The sequence below is a fragment of the Arachis hypogaea genome, chromosome 19 (genome assembly GCF_003086295.3).
Source record: "Arachis hypogaea cultivar Tifrunner chromosome 19, arahy.Tifrunner.gnm2.J5K5, whole genome shotgun sequence".
NCBI classification, from domain to species: domain Eukaryota; kingdom Viridiplantae; phylum Streptophyta; class Magnoliopsida; order Fabales; family Fabaceae; genus Arachis; species Arachis hypogaea.
In genome coordinates this window covers 145206744-145229699 of record NC_092054.1, presented here as the reverse complement: position 1 = coordinate 145229699, position 22956 = coordinate 145206744, and the positions used below count along the sequence as shown (strand labels likewise).

The 22956-nt window shown below is 37.2% G+C and overlaps 2 protein-coding genes and 1 long non-coding RNA gene across 4 annotated transcripts; 2 read left to right on the top strand and 1 right to left on the bottom strand.

Moving 5' to 3' along the window:
• Window positions 1–2990: 2990 nt before the first annotated feature.
• On the bottom strand, window positions 2991–3496 carry LOC140181975 (uncharacterized). The gene is made up of 3 exons (XR_011877700.1): window positions 3359–3496; window positions 3207–3261; window positions 2991–3129 (listed from the first exon to the last, which is right to left on the bottom strand). It is a non-coding gene; the product is annotated as an uncharacterized lncRNA (long non-coding RNA).
• An 11027-nt stretch (window positions 3497–14523) lies between these two features.
• On the top strand, window positions 14524–17846 carry LOC112778965 (uncharacterized). The gene is made up of 5 exons (XM_025823226.2): window positions 14524–14540; window positions 14639–15491; window positions 15584–15652; window positions 15738–16801; window positions 16899–17846. Exons 2-5 carry the CDS (start codon window positions 14639–14641, stop codon window positions 17844–17846), a joined length of 2934 nt encoding a protein of 977 aa, XP_025679011.2. The 5' UTR covers window positions 14524–14540.
• A 2309-nt stretch (window positions 17847–20155) lies between these two features.
• On the top strand, window positions 20156–22268 carry LOC112777674 (uncharacterized). Of its 2 annotated transcripts, none has more exons than XM_025822071.2 (2): window positions 20156–20344; window positions 21383–22268. In XM_025822071.2, exons 1-2 carry the CDS (start codon window positions 20227–20229, stop codon window positions 21871–21873), a joined length of 609 nt encoding a protein of 202 aa, XP_025677856.1. In that variant the 5' UTR covers window positions 20156–20226; the 3' UTR covers window positions 21874–22268. The 2 variants fall into 2 exon arrangements, with proteins under 2 accessions (XP_025677856.1, XP_025677855.1); XM_025822070.3 differs by having other exon boundaries at window positions 20184–20344; window positions 21380–22268.
• Window positions 22269–22956: the final 688 nt, after the last annotated feature.

Here is a 22956-nt window from a genome sequence, read left to right as displayed (position 1 = left end):
TTTTTCCCTCATCGTTTATTGTTTTTAGTTTTTAGAGGGGATAGGACTTGTATTTGAGAATCTTGAAATAAGTTTATGTATATAATGCTATGTGAATATATATATATATATATATATATATATATATATATATATATATATATATATATATATATATATATATCTTTATGATTAAGTGATTAAAAATAGAGTAAACTACCATTTCTACCCATAAAGTTGAAAACGCTGACATATCTACCCATAGAAGATAAAAATTACCATTTGTACCCATAAAAAATTGATTTCGCAAGCAAAATTACCCAAACCCTAAATAATTACATAAAATTCCCAAACTACCCTTGGTGAGTCTCATCCTCTTCATCTTCATCTAAACCATGAACCCCATTGCTGTAGCACCCTCCCCTTCTCTCTCTCTCTCTCTCTCTCTCTCTCTCTCTCTCTCTCTCTCTCTCTCTCTCTCTCTTCCTTCTACTCTATCTTCTTTAATTGTCCCTCTCTCTTTCTCTCCTCCCTCTTCGCACTTTTTCCTTCCTCTTCTTCCCTATTGATGTCTCTCTCATCTCTGTCGTTCTTCTCTCTCTCTTTTGTGTATTAATGGTGGTTCCTTCTTTTGTTGTCGCGAGCTCTATCTTTTCCTCTCCTCCTCTTTTTCTTCTTCTTCTTCGGGAGGTTTTCGGCTTCAGGAAGTAGCAATTTTGAGTCCTCTATTTTCTGCAACAACAACTTCTTCAACGTTGAGTTCCTTCCTTTTTCAAATGTCGTATCTTCATCTTCTTCTCTCGGCGTTGCTGCTCTCTTCTCCTCCTAGCGATGCGTTTTCGTCATCTCCTCCCAGCATCGCCAAAATCAAATTAATGTTCTGTGTTATTTGAAACGAAAATAGTGATATTGAATCTGAGAAATTGACAATTTTTTGTGAAGGTTCTAAGAAATTAGGGTTTTATTTTAAATCTATGCATGTTCTATTCTTCAATTTGATTTGAGTTTGTTCTTTTTTATGATTTTGAAGTGGATAGTGGCTGGGCTATGTTGATGTTCAAGAGGTGTGAGAGAGAGAGAGAGAGAGAGAGAGAGAGAGAAAGAGAGAGAGAGAGAAAGAGAGAGTAGGAAGGGAGATGATACTACGACAGTAGTGGTTTAGGTGCTGCAGATAGTGAGTGAGGGTGGGTGCATGCGTGAGAGAAGAGAAGGGGGTAGTTTGGGGATTTTATATAATTATTTTGGGTTTGGGTAATTTTGCTTGCGAAATTAATTTTTATGGGTACAAATGGTAATTTTTATCTTCTATGGGTAGATATGTCAGCGTTTTCAACTTTTATGGGTAGAAATGATAATTTACTTTTAAAAGTAACAACTATTTTGTTTTCTTAATTAAAGTTTCGGTTCGTATTCGCAAAGGCTCAATATTAAATACAGATAGTATAGAATAAAAAGGTTTAGAGATAAGTAACGCCTGAGCTTTTGGTACGATCATGAGGTGCTAAAGGTTAGGGTATTACATTAGTGCCCTATCACCTTCCCCTAGTGAGGCCGTGCCATACCGGTCGGAGAATTTGTGTCCTACCACCTTACAAATAGAGAGATAGAAATGTGAGAGAAAACATCGGGGGATTAGTGTCCTACCACCATGCAGACAGAGAGAGGGAGAGAGAATGTGAGGAAAAAAGTCGGGGAATTAGTGCCCTACCACCTTCCTCATATTTCACAAAACACAAACACTAGGAATGCGGGGGAATGAGTCGAGGGATTAGCGCATTACCATCTTTCTCACATCCAACAAATCACAATCACAGAGAATGTGGGAGAAAAAGATCGAGGGATTAACGTCTCACCGCCTTCCCCACATCCAATACCTCAATATTATCATTGCCATTAATTATGTCTCATTCATTATTCATACATTCATAATATTTTCGCACTTCCTCAAACATTTATCATCAAATCATTCATCATTCATATCATATATCACCTTACTCACCATTCTCTATTCAATTTCTTCGCTTCACAACCCTTCTCTATAGGTTCACTCTCTTTCTTATACTTAAAAGCTAAATTTAGGACCTTTAGAAAGTAAACGTAGATGTTTAGAGGTTATAAAATAGATTAGAATCACGAAAATACATTTCTTTTTCCAAAAACAGAGATTCCACGTACACATGCCATGTTCCGCGTACGCAGAGTTGTTGTTTGCCCAACTCGCGTACACGACCCTTGTCCGTGTACGCGAGTCCCTCGAACAGGGAGGATGTCTCGCGTCGCATGGTACTTGCCCGCATACACGAGCCTGTAAGATTCTCCTTTCGCGTACGCATATACACGCCTGCGTACGCGGGACGTCTGGACAGAGCCCAAAGTTCGCGTCACATGTGTGCTCGCGTACACATGTCCTCCATAAGTATAAAAAAACTGTTAAGTTCTGCAGAATCCACTTCTACACACCAAATTTTCGACGCGCATAACTTTTTTGTTAAAAAATATTTTTAGTCCGTTCTTTGAACGGCATAAACTTCATGAATCTAATTTTTATTTAAAATAAGTTTGATAAAGTTTGAGGGTCTCGAAGTCGAGTTATGGCTCACCAAAGTTTGGTCAAAAATAAAGTTTTTACCAAAAAGCTCCAAACCTCTATTTTACCAAAGCCACAATCTTAAACCAAGGTTTCACACTTCAAACAACACCAAATACACTCAAAGCCATTTCACATCCACTCCACCCCTTTTACAACATTTCAACCCAACAATTAATAGCCAACAACAACTCAATTTATCAATAAATCATAGCACAACTCATAATCATTCATCAATCCTCATTAATCACCACAATCATCAATTATCACATATTTACATAATTAAACTCAACATATCCACCAAATTGCTAAACCTCAACATGTTCACATAGTTCAACTTATCCTACGATCAACTAGCCTAAGTTTTTCGTTACATTATACGTTATCTACGAGAAACCAAAACCATACCTTGGCCGATTCTTCCCTAATACTCAGACACTTCAGAATTCCTCTGCTCTACAAGTTTTAAAGCTCCAACTTCTCACCAAAAAGAATCTCAGCTTCCAAAGCTCAAATCAATCATCCAACATCCACCAATGTGATCTCAACACATACAATATAATCTAACATCACACAATTTACCAAAATCAACCTAGGGTTACCAAAATTTCATGATTCAAAAAGGTCTAATAGTTCTTACCTTACCCACAGCTAAAATGGATGATACCCAGTGATTAATCATTACTAGAGTTCACCTAAATCATCAAAATCATTCAATTCTTCAATACCAAAACCCCAAAATGTTCGAAATTGAATAGGTAAAAACTGGGCACAAAATCTCAAATTTCTTACCAAATTGTTCAATGGAATTTTGTAGAGAATTCCGAAACGAATGCGTAGTCACTGACGTCTCGTCAATCGGAGCTTCGAATTGGAAGATATGGTGAATTGAAATTTGACAAGGGTTTTGCTTTCTTGTTTCTCCCTTTTTCCCTTTGTTCAGCATGTTCTTTGTATTTTGGGGGAGGAATGGCTGGAGCTAAGTTAAATAATGGTGAATGGATTGGGCCTTGGGCCCAATTTGGGGCTCGATCCAACGGTTTGGCCCAACGGCTCAATTTTGGGCCAAAAATCTTTAAAATTAGTGTTAAAATTTATATATTAATTATTTCTACTTCTTTAAACTATAAAATTTCATTTTCTAATTTTTTTAAATAATAATCAATTTATTGGCTAATTACTTATTAATCTCGCGAGTTTTACACTACCATACAAAAACTATCATCAGAAGGAGAAAAAACAAAATTCTGAAACTAAGAAACTAGGAAGGCAATTGGATAGAAAAGGAGCAGCAATTAAAAAACCACATAGTAGACTACTTTCTCAATCTCTATAAAGAAGAAGTAATGAGAGTTCCTTCACACACTTTGACAAATCCTTATCCTGTTCTAGATTTATCTAGTTGCAGGGCACTGGAAACAACCCTTATGGACGAGAAGATTAAAAAAGTCCTTTACAACATAAGCTCTCACAAAGCACCAGGAGAGGATGGCTGTCTATTTGCTTTTTACAAAAACAACGGGGACCTCTTGAGCAGGAAGACGTGTGACCACATCAAGGATTACTGGAATAACCCGGATCTCATCAAAGAATCCAACACTACTCTTTTAACTTTGATCTTCAAAATTCAGAACCTGAAATTTGTTGCTTAATTTAGGCCCATAGCCCTTTGCAATGTGAGATATAAAATCTTGTATAAGATTTTGGTGAAGAGACTAAAACCCCTTCTTAATGAAAGAATTTCCCTATACTAATCAAACTTCATACCTGGCAGAAACATTCAGGATAATATCCTTATTGCGAAAGAGCTTATGCAAACTATGAAAAGCATAAAAGGGAGGAGAGGATTCATGGCCATCAAGATCGACTTTGAAAAGGCATATGAAATAATTAATTAGAGTTTTATCAAGCAAAGGCTAATCGATTTCAAACTACCCAGTTCATCAACATGATCATGGGAGGGGTCAATTCGGTCAGCTACAATATTTTATGGAATGGAAGCAAAACCAAAGATTTCACACCTAGTAGGGGTGTGAGGTAGGGAAACCCCATATCTCTCTATGGATTATCTATCCCAGCACATTGAAGAAGAAGTGGATGTTGGAAACTGGAACCCTATCAAGGTGGGGGAAAATGGCCCAAAAATTTCTCACCTTATGTTCGTGGAGGATCTCCTTCTATTCGTGAAAGCTTTTACTAGTTAGATCACTAAAATTAAAGAAGTATTGGATAACTTCCACACAGTGGTAGGGATAAAAGTCAATAAAGTTAAATCCACTATAATGTTCTCCAAAAACACAACACCTCAAACCAAACAAGATAACACTAGCAGAATTGATTTCAAGGAAAGTAATACTCTGGGGAGGTATCTTAGGGCCATGATAAACAACAACAGAAAAGACAAAGATAATTTCAAGACCGTTATTGAAAGAGTCCAAAGAAAGCTGAAAAGGGTGAAAAAGTAAGTTGCTATCCCTTGCGGGAAGGATCACGTTAGCTCAATCGACCATTAGTCCGACGATGAATTTTGATATGGGAAATGGAAGAGTGCCTAAAAGCATTGCTATGAGATTGAGAAACTACAAAGAGGCTATATATAGGGAGACATTGAAAATCAAAGGAGACTACATGCTATAGGATAGAAAACTCTTTGCACTCCCAAACATGAAGGGGGATTGGGCCTGAGAAAACTCAATGTTATGAATGACGCCTTCCTTATGAAGATCATCTGGCAACTCAATACAGAAATAAACTCTTTATTGACAGAGGTTATAAGACACAAATATTACAGTGGAAGTAGACAAATCACTCAACTAAGATCCAGAAGTATGAACTCACCTTTATGGATACTCTACGAATTTCTGGCAAGACCCCTAGGTGGAAGAAACCAATAACCTGCTTGAAGTTGCAACACAAAATATTTCAGATACTGAATCATCTGTTTGGGAATGGACTAACAACAGAGGAGAATGAGATATTAATAAACTTACAGAGTATTTACCGGAAGATGTGGTGACAAAGATTATAGCTTCCCCACCAACATTCCCTGAACAGAATGAGGACACTAAGGTATGAAAGCACAAGGAAGATGGAGATTTTTTCATTGGAGTCACATACAAAGCACTAGGAAAATGGACAAAGCCTCAACAAAACTACTGGACCAAAGTTTGGAGATGGGAAGGATCTCAGAAGGCAAAAATTTTAGTTTGGAGACTATTACATGATAGATTGTTAACTAACCAGAGAAAAGCACATTTTTTGGAGGAGAGGATACCTATCATAACTACAGAACTCAGACTGAGGACATAATGCATGCCTTCAGAAACTGCCCGATTGTTTCAAGGATATGGATGAACCTGATAAAACCAGAGGTAGTGCAAGCATTCTTCGAAATCAATTTGAAGGATTGAGTTTCTCTCAACCTCAACAATCAACTTGGGAACTCACCAGGCATGGATTGAAAAAATGTCTTTATTGTCAGTAGCTAGAACATGTGAAACTGGTGCAATAGAGAAATCAATGAGAATGGTTATTGAAGACCCCTATATGTAAGTAGGAAAATTTGAAAGAGGGTAGAAGAAATTTAGAAAGCATTCAACAGAAAGAAGATTTTACCTTTTGAAAGCCACAAAGAAACCATGCAAATCAAATAGAATCGTACTCAAGCTCAATGGGTTGCATTGAACATAGACGGTGCCATGGAAGGAATGACGATAAAAGGGGGTTGTGATGGTCTCCTTAAAAGCAGCGACGGAAAGTGGATCAGCGGTTTCTCTTTCTTGATTGGGCGCTGTTCAACTTACAAGACCGAGCTATGGGGCATTTTGAAAGGACTAGACCTGTCGTGGGCTTTGGGGATAAGAAAATTAGTGGTAGAATGTGACTTTCAAGTTGCCATTTTTTTTTATTAATGGTAAGAAAGATTTTAGTAAATACCCTAATACCTTGCTTAGAAATATCAACTATTGAAAAAAAAAGTCTTTGGGATATTTTTTGTATATATATATATATATATATATATATATATATATATATATATATATATAAAAGATAATAAATGTGTTGATTGCTTAATTCAAAAAAATTTATATTTAAATTTAAACTTTTAGAAAAAAGGACAAATAGATCCATGACCTTTTACTCTGTGGACATTTTCGTCCCTGACCATTGAAAAATACTTTTAAGTCCCTGACCTTCACAAAACTTGGACGGATCAGTCCCTCACGGAGGCATTTGGACAGATCAGTCCCTGACGGAGGCATTTGGACGGAGGGACTGATCCGTCCAAATTTTGTGAAGGTCAGGGACTTAAAAGTATTTTTCAATGGTCAGGGACAAAAATGTCTACGGGACAAAAGGTCAGGGACCTATTTTTGGATAATCTGTCTCAGCGAGAAATTATTAGCATAAGATAAACAAAAAATTTTTATGTCCATTTAATCTGTAATTAATCTTTATTTTTTGAGCTGTATATAACTGTTGTTTCAACCAAAAAACAAAAAAGAGTATAGATCGAGTTAAAATTGGAAAAAACTTAAAAAGGGACCTTTTATATATATATAATCAACTGATTCATAAAAGAGATTATACTTTAATTTGCTGAATCAAGTCATTATGGTCTTCAATAGTTCAATCTTCATTATCATATTTTGGAAGTATTGTTGTGCATAAAATATCAGATTAATATTACATCGAGTCTATTCATTTCCCAAGTTTTAAGTTCATCTTAGATAAACACTTCATTATATATACAATTGACATAAATATCAGCTGCGTATCCTTTTTAGTTTTAAACCCTCGATGAATGCAAATGCAAATGCAAGTGCATCATCAAATAATCATGGGGAAACACCTAAATTGGCCTCCGAAATTAAAAAAATTTATATCTAATATTTTAGTTTTTAATAAATTTTTATTTTCTAAACGTCTTTAAAAATTTATTCTTGTCCTACACATTAATTCTTTCGTCATTCTCAATTAAATTTTAATATATATATATTAAACAAATAATTTTTTAACCAATTTTATTATAAACAAGACAGTTAAATTCCTAAAAATTATACTCTAAGATAAATTAATCCCACACTCCTATTTCAAAATAATAGAAAGATTAATTTGTTGAGGTCTGATGGTAATCAATGGCTAAAAAAAGAGGGGTTAAATCTTAGTCCCTTTTTGTTAAATATTAATTTTTGCCTTTTAAAATAACTTCAGGAGATATTTCTATTTTTTGTCTCATAACAAGTCAAGAGACATTTTCTAGTTAGGAGATATTTTTCATTTTTGTCTCCTTCGCAACAGAAACAGAATAGGAGTAGAAGAGAAAGAGAGAATCACTCCCAAAAGTATCCTGGTTCAGCTGCTAAGTGCAATGCAGTCTACATCCTGTCTCCATAACAACTGTAACGGAATTTCACTATAATCATCAGATTACATACACCAATTCTTCCCTAGGAACTACCCATTCCTATTTGGGACAAATCCAAATTCTATCCCCAAATCTGATCTGAACTTGACTTGGACACTTACCAAGCTTTCAACTACAAAGTGCTAACCCAACTTGTAAGGGAATCCCCACAGGATCATGAAACACAACATACAGATGTACAAAGGAACTCTTAGACATCTATGGCTTTTTCTTTAATTTTGCTCACTGCCTTTTTCCTCTCATTGGCTTTTTCTTACAAATCTCACTCTATTTGCCTTTTACCATGAGACTCAGACAGACAAAACTAAAGAAAAGAAAACAAAATGAAACTCATTGAAGGAGAAGAACTCTGTTAGCTTAGGGTAGCTATGAGAATTTTGTGCTTTCTCTCCTTACTGCAACCCTTGACCGTTCACCCTTTTTATAGAAGGAAAAGCTTCCAAGATTGAAACCGGTTCAACCAAACCACCAACATCTTCTCCAACAAACAAGCAGCTTCGGTTCGGACAAAGAGAAGAGAGAGAAAAAACCGAAAATCAATATGCATATACCTCTCTCATCCCTTCTCATCAAGCTTCTTCAATCTGAGCGCTTGATCTTGACTTTGGCTCCAAGAAAGAACTCTGACCCTTGATGAATCTCTGATCCTTGACAGTTCCTTCCTTTTCATATTTGCTTCTTCCTCTATGTAGCTCCAGTAGCTACCTTCTATCTTAGAATAACAAAAATGGAGATGAGCTTTACCCACTATGATCTTCTTCTCTGACCGATATGAATCTTTCTTATTTTTGGTATGGAAGATCTTGAAGCTCCTCTTAAAAATCTTGCCTTCAATGGCAAAGATCTAACCACACCATGCTTCAGATCTTCCTTCTTCATTGACTTTCTTCATCCTAGCCTTTTCTTCTTCCGTTAGTCTCACTGTTTATTTCTCTAATAACTTGCTCTTACTTATTTGAAGTGACAATCGAAAAGCAAAAGAGAGAAGAGAGAGAAGAGACAAGGTATTCAATGTAAAATTAAATTAAATTGAAATGTGAGTTTCAATTACCAATGTCAGCAATTAATCAAATTGAAATTTGAGTTTCAGTAACCAATAAATGCATTCAATTTAATTAGCATTTGAATTCCACCATCATAAGAAAGTGGGCAACTGTGGCTTGTATGTAGTCTTTCTCTCTTTTTTCAATTTCGGACCAACCTTTGTTGGTCTAGGAAGAAATTTGTTTTGGGCTGTTTACAAATATCTTGACCCAATTATCTTTTCCTATCCACTTAAATAATTCAGCCACATAGTTTGAAATATTTTGCACAAAGACTGATCACATTTTCATCACATTTGGACTTATATTGCTTTTTAACCCAACAAATAAATTCATTTTATTTTTTCTACACACTAACAAACCCATTAACCAAATAATTGGAAACAAATATTAAATTAACAATTTTTTTAATTAATATTTTTTAATAATATTTATTCATCACAACAATTTCAAGTTTTCTAAATTCATCATCAAGATCTAAATTATCTGATATAAAATTCTTTAAAAATTAATTTAGATATTTATTCAATAATTATTTTCACTAATGACATTATTAATTGGAAGCCCCCCTTTAAATGGGTAGTTCTAGATTCACTGTTCATATATATGAGATGAAATAATACAAAGTATGAAAAGTCAAGAAATGCTAAAAGATAAAACAAAACTAGTAATTTAAATTTTAAAACACAAACAAGCCGACAAATAATTAAGCTCGCACAAACCTGCCTCAAGCCAAATATAACAGCGGTTTGACAATTCGAGATTAAAGGTCTCTATTTTGAAACCGCTTTGTTAGAAAAATATATTATTTATTTGAACAACACTTTGAGTTAATGCGATCTTCCGTATAAAAATTGTCAAAGGATTTTAGGTCAAGTTATTATCAGTTGTGACCAACTGACCACTGATCACACAAATATCTATCATGAGTTTGACTATGCTAATGAAAACTGTGTCTTCGCTCCCACTCAATGGCATGCATAAGCATAATGCATTACATTAAAAAGGAGGTTAAAAAAGTCTTTACCATACTTTCTTCAACTTGAAAGTAAAGATTTATTTTTCAACAAATGAAACAGAGGACACTTATAATTCAAAATACTATCCATTCTTTCTTTTTTACTCAAGGGGATTAATTTAACAAAGATGGGTTGAACTTCTTAGCAAACTTTATCCGTAAAGTTAAGACCGGAGGAATTAAAAACTTTGGAGAATTATCTTAGAATTACATTAAATTTTATTGTCTGACTTAGACATTTTCCTCTTATTATTTAACAAAATATTAAGTGCACAAAATAAAAAATCAGATATTAAATTATTTATTATGTATTTATACATAAATCTATATTTTTTTTAATTTATTTTTAATATATATTTTATATAAGTCACTAATTTATTAGCTAATTTTTAGTATATACATAACATAATTGATTTTTTATTTTTTTTAAAAATACTTATTACTTTTATCAAAAATATTATTCGTATACTAAAATTAGCTATTAAAATTAATCATTAATATATTTGTGTATAAATACATATGTAATTTATTTTATTTTTAATGTGTATTTATATTCTAGTAACTTCGCCTATGTTACACTTGCGGTACATAGCAGGTCCCAAGCCCGGATAAAGGAGGAGGGTTGTGTTAGGTCTTCGGCAACCAACATAAAAATATAGCCGAACCCCCATGACATGAATCAAAGACATTATTGCACTAAAGCTAGGTCGTTGTCCGGAAGCAACGCGCCGTATGGCTCGAGTACGGTGTCGAAGCAAGAGCCGCTGCATCGGTGCCCGAATGTAGTGTTAAATGAGCAAGGGTTCTCGCGTTTTCGTGAACGGACGAGGGTAAATAAGCTAGTTCACAAAGGAAAAGGTAAAGGTCGAAGCGACAGAAGGTTGAGATTTGGGACATGGAACATAGGCACTCTAACAGGAAAGTCCATGGAGGTGGTGGACACCATGACAAGGAGGAAGATTAACATTATGTGTCTACAAGAAACGAAATGGGTTGGTGCAAAGGCTAGGGAGTTGGATACTTCTGGTTTCAAACTTTGGTATACAGGAAAGGTGAAGAATAGGAATGGGGTTGGAATAATTGTGGATAAGCAGTGGAAGAAAGACGTAGTGAATGTCAAGAGGGTGGGAGATCGGATCATCTCTATCAAACTTGTGGTGGAGGGAGGTGCTTTCCATGTGATTAGCGCCTATGCACCGCAAGTGGGTTCGGACGAACAACACAAGATAAGGTTTTGGGAGGATCTAGAGAGTTTGGTTCAAGGCATACCTTTGGGAGATAAGATTTTCTTAGGAGGAGATTTAAATGGCCATGTTGGGAGAGAAGTGACTGGATATGGGAGTATTCACGGAGGCCATGGTTTCGGGGTGATCAATGCCGAGGGTAAAACTATTTTGGACTTTTCCTCAACTTTTGATCTTCTCATCGCAAATACATGTTTTAAAAAGAGAGACGAACATCTTATAACCTATAAGAGTGGCATGACAAGCTCTCAAATCGACTTCTTCTTGTTGAGGAGAGTCGACCGAAAATTTTGCATTAACTGTAAAATTATCCCGGGAGAGAGTTTGACAACACAACATAGGGTGCTCATCATGGATTTTCGCGTTGAGCAAAAATTGAGGAAAAGACATCATACGAAGAACCCAAGGACGAGGTGGTGGCGGATGAAAGGGGAGGAACAAAGAAGCTTCCTAAGACGGGTAGGAGAAGAGGCAAAGTGGAATGGGAATGGAAGCGCGGAAGAGATGTGGAGGGAGATGACAGAAGTTATTAGAAGAACAGCAAAAGAAAGTTTTGGTGAATCTAAAGGAATAGGACCAAGAGACAAGGAGTCCTGGTGGTGGAATGCGAGTATACAAGAAAAGATAAAGATAAAAAGGGAATGCTTTAAAGAGTGGTTTTTATGCCGCAATGCAGATAACTGGGAAAAATATAAGGCGGCTAAGAAAGAGACAAAAGTGGCTGCAAGTGAAGCAAGAACAAGAGCATATGAGGGTCTCTACCAGTCTTTGGGCACGAAAGAAGGAGAAAAAGGTATATATAGAATCGCAAAGAGTCGGGAAAGAAGAACGAGAGATTTGGATCAGGTTAAGTGCATAAAGGATAAGGATGGAGAGGTGTTGGCTCAAGAGGAGAAGATTAATGAAAGGTGGAAGAGCTACTTCTACGAGTTATTTAATGAGGGACAGAAGACTCTTCCGAGCCTTGGTCGATTATGCACAAGGGAAGAAGATCAAAACTTTAACTACTATCGAAAGATTTGAGACTTCGAGGTAAAAGAGGCTCTAAAGCAGATGAAAAATGGCAGGGCAGTAGGACCTGATAATATCCCGATTGAGGTTTGGAAGGGTCTTGGAGGAAAAGGCATCAACTGGTTAACCAAGCTTTTTAATGAGATTTTAAGGTCAAAGAAGATGCCTGATGAGTGGAGAAAGAGCACCTTGGTACCTATCTACAAGAATAAGGGGGATATACAAAGTTGCGGAAACTATAGAGGGATTAAGCTTATGAGTCATACTATGAAGTTATGGGAAAGGGTGATAGAACGGAGGTTGAGAAAAGAGACACAAGTAACAGAGAACCAATTTGGATTTATGCCAGGCAGATCTACCACTGAAGCGATATACCTATTAAGAAGGATGATGGAGAGGTATCGTAGTAATAAAAGGGATCTACACATGGTGTTTATTGATTTGGAAAAAGCGTATGATAGGGTACCAAGGGAGGTCTTATGGAAGGTTTTAGAAAAGAGGAGAGTAAGGATCGCATATATTCGGGCAATTAAAGACATGTATGATGGGGTCACAACTAGTGTGAAGACTCAAGGTGGTGTGACAGAGGAATTCCCTATTGGTATAGGATTACACCAGGGATCATCCTTAAGTCCATACCTTTTCACATTAGTCTTGGAAGTACTCACAGAGCACATCCAAGAGCCTGTGCCATGGTGCATGCTTTTTGCCGATGATATCATCCTTATGGGAGAGTCAAGGGAAGACCTAAATAAGAAGTTGGAGTTATGGAGAGAAGCTCTAGAAGTGTATGGTCTGCGCATAAACCGTAGCAAGACGGAATATATGGAATGTAAGTTCAGTCTGAGAAGGGAAAACTCCAATATAGAGGTGAAGATTGGAGAAAACATCCTGCGAAAAGTTAAAAGTTTTAAGTATCTTGGGTGCATCATACAGGATAATGGAGAGATTGAATAGGATGTAAATCATAGGATCCAAGCAGGTTGGTCAAAATGGCGGAGTGCATCTGGTTTTATATGCGACAAAAAAGTGCCTTTAAAACTTAAAGGTAAATTCTATCGCACCGCTATAAGACCGGCTATGCTGTATGGTACGGAGTGTTGGGCGGCTAAAGGGGAGCACGAACATAAGTTGAGTGTGGCAGAGATGAAGATGTTGAGATGGATGAGTGGTCATACGCGATTGGATAAAATAAGGAATGAAGATATAAGGGAGAGAGTTGGAGTAGCACCCATTGTGGAAAAGATGGTTGAATCGCGTCTCAGGTGGTTTGGACATGTGGGAAGAAGACCGATAGAACATCCAGTCAGGAGGGTGGATGAGATGGAAGATGGACAAAGGGCGAAAGGCAGAGGAAGACCTAAGAAGACCATCCATGAGGTGGTCAAACGAGATCTACATGTAAACGGTCTCTCTGTAGACATGATACATAACAGAGCACAATAGTGTCGTTTGATTCATGTAGCCGACCCCACTTAGTGGGACAAGGCTTTGTTGTTGTTGTTGTTGTATTTATATTCTAGTATATATTTTATACTAATGACTAACTTTAGTGACTAATTTTAGTGTACAGGTACCATATTCCTACTCTTAAAAGTAAATTGAATTGCGTTGGTATTCCGGTAATCTATAGAATTTATTTTCTCTCTTTTTATTTTTTAAAAAAATTATATATATAAAAAAAAATTAATACATTTGATATTTTTATTTTGAGGTAATGACCAATTCGGTACCCGAAAGATTCAAACGCTGACATTTTGGTACCCAACTATTGATATTGACAAAAAGGTACCTGAATGATTTAAAATTTTGCCAAGCGTGTCCAAGAGCTTGCCGGAACATATCTCCGGTGAGTACGATGCTTACGTGGTGGCCCGTTTTTGCTGACAAGGTTAGTGTTATATTAGATGGAATTTCTAATTTTAATTATTCTTATCCTACTTGGAAAATAAACTAAACCTAAGTTGAACATTAGTTTTGCCCCAAATTAATTTTGCCCTAAAACCCAATTAGCATATACCAAGTTACTAGTTACTGAGTTACTGTGGTTAGTGTCATAGTGTGTCACTAGTGAAAATCAAAGGTCACATAGAGAGGGAGAGACGTTGGTCTCGAAGCTTGGCGCGAAGAAGAAGGATACAAGGCGAGAGGCATTATCGATTCAAGGGTAACGGTTCTCAAGTGGCATCGTGGGATCACCATTGTTTGCAAGGAGCAACCCTACGAAGAGGTACGTTCTGCTTCATGTTCTTTGTTTAAGTTCTGGTATTTTGCGTTTGCTGGTGACATCTTGTTTATTCATTGTATCTTCTCTCTACTATTTCTTAGATGGATCGTTTAGTTACGTTTGTGTATCATCACATGGGTTGCTTGAAAAAGGTTAGAGATGGGAATGTGATATACGAAGGGGGTTTAGTCACTGAGATACACAGGGTGAATGTGGAGACATGTAATTTATTTTTTGTTGAGGGGTTGTTTTTAGACCTGGGTTACCCTGGATATAATGAGGCGTATTGGCTAGAACCTGGTTTCGAATTAGGTCAGGGTCTTAGAGTACTAAGGACAGATGCTGAAGTGATGAGGATGTGTGAGAGTGCAATTAAAAACGACAACACTGTCCATCTCTACTTTGATCACCCTATTGATGCCAACCCTGAAATCATTGATGACGATGTGGTGTCTTCTGGTAGCAGTGAGAGTGTGGTTGAGGTCAATCCACCCGGTGATGAGAGGGAAACTGAAGTTGTGAGTGAGAAAACTGGCGAGGTTAATCAGTTGAGTAAGGCTTTAACAGTTGTTGTGAAGAAGACTTTGAATGAAGTTGTGACTGAGAAGGGTGTTGATGTTAACGAGTCGGAGGCCGGAGAGGGTGGTGTTATGAATGAAGATGTGAATCACAGGAATGGGGATAAAGAGACTGAGCAACCTGCAGCTCCAGAAAAAGTTGTTAAGAGGGTGAGAAAGAGGCATCCAAGACCACCACCCATTGGTTTATCACAAGAAAGGAGAGCTGCTGAATCTGAACAGCCTGAGGGTGATCCTCTAGAAGCTGAAACAATAAATGAACAAACACATGAGAGGAATGATGATGATGCACATGTTGCCAATGACGGTGCTAACAATGAAGAACCATTGGTGGATGAGATGAGGGCAGAGGAAGCAGCTACTCAGAATGCAGGAGGTAAAAATATTATTTCTTTTTTGTTATATCATTTTTGGATAAGTATTGGTTTTATGAATCCAATGATTATGATGCACATGTTGCCAATGAAGGTGTTAACCTTGAAGAACCAGTGGTGGATGACTTGAGGGCAGAGGAAACAGCTACAGAAAATGCAGCAGGTAAACATATTATTTCTGTTTTGTTACAATATTTTTTGATAAATATTGCATGATGGTTGACAAGTATCACCTGATGTATTAACAGATACAGAAACACAAAGAAAGGATAGGACAAATTCTAGGAGAAATCATCCTAGGCGTCAACCATCTGGGCAGAGGATTGTATCTGGAAAGGATGATGAAGCACCAAGGGTAGAGGTGCCTAACCCAAACAGAGCAGATGAAGAGATGGGACCTGAGATGTACCAATACGAATCTGATGAACTGTATAGCCCTCCTGGATCTGATGATGAAGATGAACCTGTTTTTCCTCAACATAACCCGAACACACCCTTTGGGAAAATTACTCTGGAGTTGAACATGGAGTTTGAGACCATGGAACACTTTAAAGCAGCGGTTCAAAAGTACAACATACAGATTGGAAGACAGGTTTTCTATCTTAGGAATGAGAAGAAGAGGTGCAGGGTGATTTGCTATGACCCCGACTGCCCTTGGTTGTGTTACTGTTCTAGGACCAACTATCCAGCCTCGTTTCAGATTAAAACATTTGTGGATGAGCATACTTGTCCGAGAAGCAACAAGAGTAAGTCAGTGAGTTGTGCCTGGGTTGCTGAAGAGCTTGTGCCTAAACTCAGAATCCATCCTAACATGTTACAAAGGGAGGCACAGGAGTGGTTTAAGGTGGAGTATGACATCTCAGTTAATGAGAGGATGATGTACAGGGCTATGGATAAGGCCAAAGATGTTATTGAAGGAACGGAAAAGGATCAATACCTGAGACTTAGAGACTATCTGAATGAGATCATCAAGGCTAATCCTGGGTCAAGAGCCAACATGGGGACAACTCCACAGCAGGAAGGGTTGCCTAGATTTAGGAACTTGTATGTATGTTTGGCTGCTTGCAAGCAGGGATTTAAAGCAGGGTGCAGACCCTTCATAGTGTTAGATGGGACGTTTCTGAAAGGGTACTTTGGAGGGCAGTTACTAACAGCAGTAGGTCAGGACGCGAATAACCAGCTATTTCCAATTGCATATGGTGTTGTCGATGCAGAAACTCGGGAAAATTGGAGATTCTTTCTCGAGGAGTTACATACTGACATAGGGGACTATAATGAGAATGGCTGGGTGTTCATGTCCGACCAGCAAAAGGTAATATGCAGTGTATCCAATCATTATAGTTCTTATATTCCTACTTGAGTAACTTAAGTGTATTAATGTTAACTGCTGAATTTACCCATGAATGCAGGGATTGATACCAGCATTACAGGATGTGATGCCAGGTGTGAAGCACAGATTTTGTTGTATGCATATGTGGAGAAATCTGAACAAACGATGGAAGGATAAGGAGCTTAAGGGAGCATTCTGGCAATGTGCAAAAGCAACTACTGATCAAGAATTCAAGGATGCAATGGCTAATGTGAAAAGGATCAATAAACAGGCATGGGAGTATTTGGATAAATTTGAGCAAGAACAGTGGTCAAGAAGCAAGTTTTCTGAATGGCCAAAGGTTGATAGCTTGACTAGCAACAACTGTGAATCGTTTAATTCAACCATTGTGGGTCTGCGGGGGAAAAGCATACTGACAATGCTTGAGGAGCTCAGATTCTATATCATGAAGACGATGGCAACTCACAAGGACGCACTGATGGCTTACACTGGACTTATAGCCCCAATACAAGTGAGTAGATTAGAGAAGGAAAAAAAACAAGCTAACTACTGGGAGGCACAGTGGTGTGGTGATGATGAACATAACGAATTTGAAGTCAGAAAGTGGCAACATAGAGTCAGGGTGAACACAAGAGAGAGGACATGTTCCTGCAGAAAATGGCAGCTGACTGGACTACCATGCTGTCATGGTATTGCAGCAATCCAGAGGAAGAATGAGAAGCCTGAAGACTATGTCCATCACAAGCTCACCATCGAGGCATACAACAGGACTTACCAGTTTCACATTAACAGCATACCAAGCCAAGAGTATTGGGAGCACCATGAAGGGTTGCCTTGTCTGCCTCCTCCATACAAGAGGCCTATTGGCAGACCTTCCAAGAAAAGGAAGAAGGACAGCAGCGAGCAAGACTCTGGGAGCCAATACCATGCCAAGAGAAGATATGGCCAAATAACATGTCAAACCTGCAAGAGAGTAAGTGAAACAAATTTATTATCTACTATCTACTTACATAATATTATTCAATGATATATAAACTGTTTGGATACTGATTTAATTTATTTATTGCCTGGCTGCAAGGTTGGACATAATAGTAGGACTTGCCCTGAGAGATCAAATGGAGCAGCAGCTCAAGAGGAAGGAATTGATGAGGATGAAGCTAGAGAGCAAGAAGCTAATTGGGAGGAGACCATGGAGGCTGCACATGCTGCACATGTTGCAGATGAGGAAAACCTCACTCAAAACTACCCACAGAGTCAACCTGATGAGGTAAACTTTTGTATTTTAATTCAGACCTTGTTCTTTTCAAAATGTTGCACCTGGAACTAATCACCCAACTCATACAGAACACTGAGGCTGATTTGTCTACCACAACAACTGCTGCACCCCCTAATGCAGCCACTACACCAGCAACCAGCTCAGGACCAGCACCTCCAGTGGCAGCAAGGCCATTAGAGCCAACACCACCAATACCAGTAACAAGAGGCAGGGGCAGGACCATTCGAAGAAGAAGACCCCCAACCCCAACAGCACCTCAAACTAGGGTTGCCAGCCATGATGCTGGGTCTAATTGTCAGATCCCAGCCACACCAACCAATGCTGCAAGATCAAGTACTGGGCCTGGGTCAATGTCACAAGGTCCTTTGGGTAGGCCTACTCTGCAAGCCCAATATTCAGCATCCTCTAGGCCACCAACTGTGACTAGGGAAACCATGGCAGCAGCAAGCCCAGCCACACAGAGCAGGTTCACAGGCTTCATGCCCACCCCATCCTTGAAGAAGAAAAAGCCTTCAGCAAGCATCAAGAAGTGATAGCTTTCTTTCTTGGGTTTTCATTTTGTTTTTAGTTCCATGTTGGACTTGATGTAGATACTATGCAACTAAATGCCATTATGGCATGTTTAGTTTTTAGTTCCATTTTGTTATCAACATTACTATCATTATGCCATGATAGGTTTTTTGGGGCAAAACTTTTGTTATTTTGGGTCTGAGATATGTTACTCTGGATACTTATGGATTATGTTTTCATGCTATGAGATTATGTTTTCATGCTATGAGACAGGTGTTTTTATACAGCTTCTGTTTATGCCATTTTTTAATCAATGGCTAACCTATCTTATATATGGCTTGCTCACAATTCAAAAGCAATAACTCAGTCACAGAAGACAAATAAGAGTGCATCCATTAATTCATCTCAATTACAATTAGGAGAACATTACAAATAAACAAAATTTCATTCCTAAAATCTTAAATTTGACCATACTTAGCTATACACAGCAGACTCAAATACAGATTTAACCCAAGCAATACACAGATAACAATCAACAAGAACTCAACCATCTTCAGTTTCTCCTTCATGTCATTAACCATAGGAAGCACCATCATCATCCTATCCCTTTCCCGTCCATCACTACCCTTCTGGTTGATTCTGCTTTTCTTTTTTGGGTCTGCTATGCCCACCATGTTGCTATTCTCCGAAGAAACTTCTCCTTCCACACATTGCTCTTCAATTTCATCCAACCATTGAAAATACCCACAACGTCTTTGTGTGTTCTAGCATGGCACAAAAATTTCATGAATCAGAGAAGATCAGAAAGTAAATCTGAAAAGTGGAGAAAATAAACCCAGGAAGAATGCATCATTTCCTCACGTAACATCAACATTTTAACCTTACCTTCCACAGAGGGCAACGTAGAAACCATCTATCAGGGTTGCTACTTGTCTTCGACTTCAACGGAACCACCGGAAGGGGACAAAAGCAACACCCATCGTAGATTTTACTACCAACTCCAGAACCACCATCAACGTCGAAGGCTATGGATGAGTGCTTTCTCACGATTCCACCTTTTCCACGAGCCCTAGCTGCTTGCATCTTCCATATTGGGATCGTGCTCTACGAGAGAGCGAGGAGAGCAAAATTGGATTTTAGGGCAAAATTAATTTGGGGCAAAACTAATGTTCAACTTAGGTTTAGTTTATTTTCCAAGTAGGATAAGAATAATTAAAATTAGAAATTCCATCTAACATAACACTAACCTTGTCAGCAAAAACGGGCCACCACGTAAGCATCGTACTCACCGGAGATATGTTCCGGCAAGCTCTTGGACACGCTTGGCAAAATTTTAAATCATTCAGGTACCTTTTTGTCAATATCAATAGTTGGGTACCAAAATGTCAGCGTTTGAATCTTTCGGGTACCGAATTGGTCATTACCTCTTTTATTTTTTACTTTTTTTTTTGGGTATTCTCATCTTTTATGTTTTTGGACTTGCTTAAGGGAACATTTTACAATAACAAAAAAGGTAATGGGTCAAGATGAAACATTTGAAGCCCAAAAATAGAAGGTTGGAAAGGAAGAAAAAAAAAGCCCAAAAACACAGAATGGAAAGTTGGGGAGGTGACGCTCCATTATGGTGTTGCGAGCTAAGCAGGTGAGTCCTCCCATGGCGGCAAGCAAAATGGTTCTGCGCCGATTCTTCTCATCATTTCAATCCCGTCAACATCCTCCAAACCTCATCAGTCTTCAAGGCAAGTCTCATCTTTCACTATCCCCCACCCAATTTGCATTATGTTTGTTATTATCGTCGTCGTTAGTAATAAGTTTCTTCAAGCTATCTTCTTTGGTTCGAAGTTCGAACTGAACCTTTTATAAAACTTTTCTTTATTTTTTTCGTTTCGTAATTAATTAATTGTTTCATGGAAGAGTAATTGTAACTTCTAGCTAGTGGCTTTGTTTGGTTCCCAAGGTTGCTTTTGGATTCTGTCTCTTATAAGAAAAGGTTCAAAAAGACAGGAATTGTCCAGAAAATTTTGTGCCTCTTATTAGGGTTTAGGGATTTGTAGGGGATCAAGTAGCAGCCACCCCCTTTGAAACTAGAATGAATCACACAGTTTAATAAGGTATAATCATGAACTTGTAGAGCATTGCTACCAAATGCATATTGGAAATGTACAAATTACTCCCTTCCATGGTTCAAGCTCAGTGACTAATTTTCTAGTATGGTGACTGGCTTGTTTAAATTATGGGTTTAAAGTTATGTTGATATCTGCCTATGAATGTCGCCGATTACAAAGGAAGATGGTAGAATCTTGTCTTAGGTATACAAACATGATCATAGAAACGTCGTGGAGGCTCTGATTACTAATTAGGAGAGTGGATTAGATGGGGGTAGTTCAGTAGTTAGAGGTTGAGAGAGACTTGCGAAAAATTTAAGAGGGAAATTATTAAAATATGTTTATAAATAAATGGTTTAAAGACATATATGATCTATGAGGTGGCACTGTGGCCTTGCTTGATCCATATAATTGAACTCAGCTTAGTTGTTATTATTTTTGTCATCTATATTATGCAAGGCAAAATGTGAGTTTGGAGCAAAAAGGATAGATTGATTTGTTTTAACTTTAAATTCATTGTTGGTCTTTCACCTAAAATATTAAGCTTTTTGAGTTGAGTGATTCTTTAATTACTTATGCTATGTTTGATGTGTGCATAAAGCTTTTACCAGCATGTATACAAGATTGAAGAGGAGTCAATATTAATAGGTTAATATTGTTTAATGGCAGCAGCATCTTGGCATTCTTCTACCAGTTCAATATTAAACAGATTTGGATTTCATAAAGCGGTCTCAACAACTACAGATCCAACCAATTCCATTCCTGAAGATATCGAAACCAACGAAGCTGACGGCGCAGAGTCTACTTCAAGTCTGGATAATGTTTCCACATCGATGAGCATCAATAAGAACCCTCCAGTAAAGTTTTCTGCTATCTCAAATTTGAAAGCATCGTCGAGGCATGATCTCGCTATGATCTTCACATGCAAAGTCTGCGAAACAAGATCCGTCAAGACAGTTTGTCGAGAGTCATATGAGAAAGGCGTGGTGGTGGCGAGATGCGGAGGGTGTAATAACCTTCACTTGATTGCAGATCGTCTTGGATGGTTTGGTGAGCCAGGAAGCATAGAGGACTACCTTGCTGCGCAAGGAGAAGAAGTTAAGAAAGGTTCAATTGATACACTGAATCTCACACTGGAAGATATAGCTGGAAAGAAGCCTTAAGAAGGTAAATTTTGCCAAATACACTGCCAAGATTAGTGTAGTTGATGAGACTTTAAAAGGGTAAAGAAGTGTAACTATAGATAGTTTCTGAAATCTCAATTCTTCTGTCTTATGGTTTTCATTGTATTAAAAAGTGTCATATTCAATGTTACTCTTATTTTCATCTATTATTCTCGGTGCCAATTGCAGGGATGTCTTTTGTTTTGAGATCATCAATGATTAGCTTGCTTAGATTCTTGGCATTGTTTAGTTTGAACTGTTGGGCTAAATCTCATAGATTTGAGGAGTTAAGCTCTAAAATGGTCTCTGAGATTAGTGTTGTAGGATTGACAAAAGTGTATCATGCTAGTCCCTGACTCATTTTCTATTAAGGATGTGATGATATAGTTTGATGATGTGAAACTATTAGTGACATGTGTCACTTAATGATTTAGTCACGTGTAATGGTATGATAATATGTTGACCAGTGACATGTGGACGTTTGTGTCACGTGTAACAATCAGTGATGGATTCAGAAATTTTTAGTCTTGGAGGCAAAAATAATACAAAAAAAACATTAATCAAAGTCTATTAATCAAAAATAAAAATTAACATTAATATATTTAAATATTTAAAATTCAAAGTCTATTAATCAAGATTTTTCTCATTTTAATTAATGCATGTAAAGTATGTTAATCAAAAGGTATTTTCTTCTCATTTAATGTTTTGGTCATGTTGTTTAATATGCTTATTAGTAATACAAGATATAATATAATACAAAAAAGAATTATTACTCGTTAGTTGAAAAATTTGTAAGGAGTATAACTTAAATTGAACAAATTCGATTTTTCTCTACAAAGAAGAGAGAAAAAAGATTATGAAAAAGACAAATTCAAATCAAATAATCATAATTTTCTTCATATATATATATATATATAGGTATAGAAATTATTTCCTTTTCTATTAAATAATTATTCAACAATTTTTTGCCATTTAACTGAAGAGTTTATCGTACTTATAGTAGAAGTCTTTTAGACAAAAATAATTATTAATTATATGTAACACCGCCAAAATTAAATATTATATATATATTATCTCAATCAA

Excerpts from the sequence above, each read along its gene's own strand:
- LOC112777674 (XM_025822070.3), top strand. The coding sequence starts at position 20,227 with ATGGTGTTGCGAGCTAAGCAGGTGAGTCCTCCCATGGCGGCAAGCAAA. Across the intron at positions 20,345-21,379 it reads AAACCTCATCAGTCTTCAAG|CAGCATCTTGGCATTCTTCT; the intron begins GCAAGTCTCATC and ends GTTTAATGGCAG.
- LOC112778965 (XM_025823226.2), top strand. The coding sequence starts at position 14,639 with ATGGATCGTTTAGTTACGTTTGTGTATCATCACATGGGTTGCTTGAAA. Across the intron at positions 15,492-15,583 it reads AGCTACTCAGAATGCAGGAG|GTGTTAACCTTGAAGAACCA; the intron begins GTAAAAATATTA and ends TTGCCAATGAAG. Across the intron at positions 16,802-16,898 it reads TCATGTCCGACCAGCAAAAG|GGATTGATACCAGCATTACA; the intron begins GTAATATGCAGT and ends CCATGAATGCAG.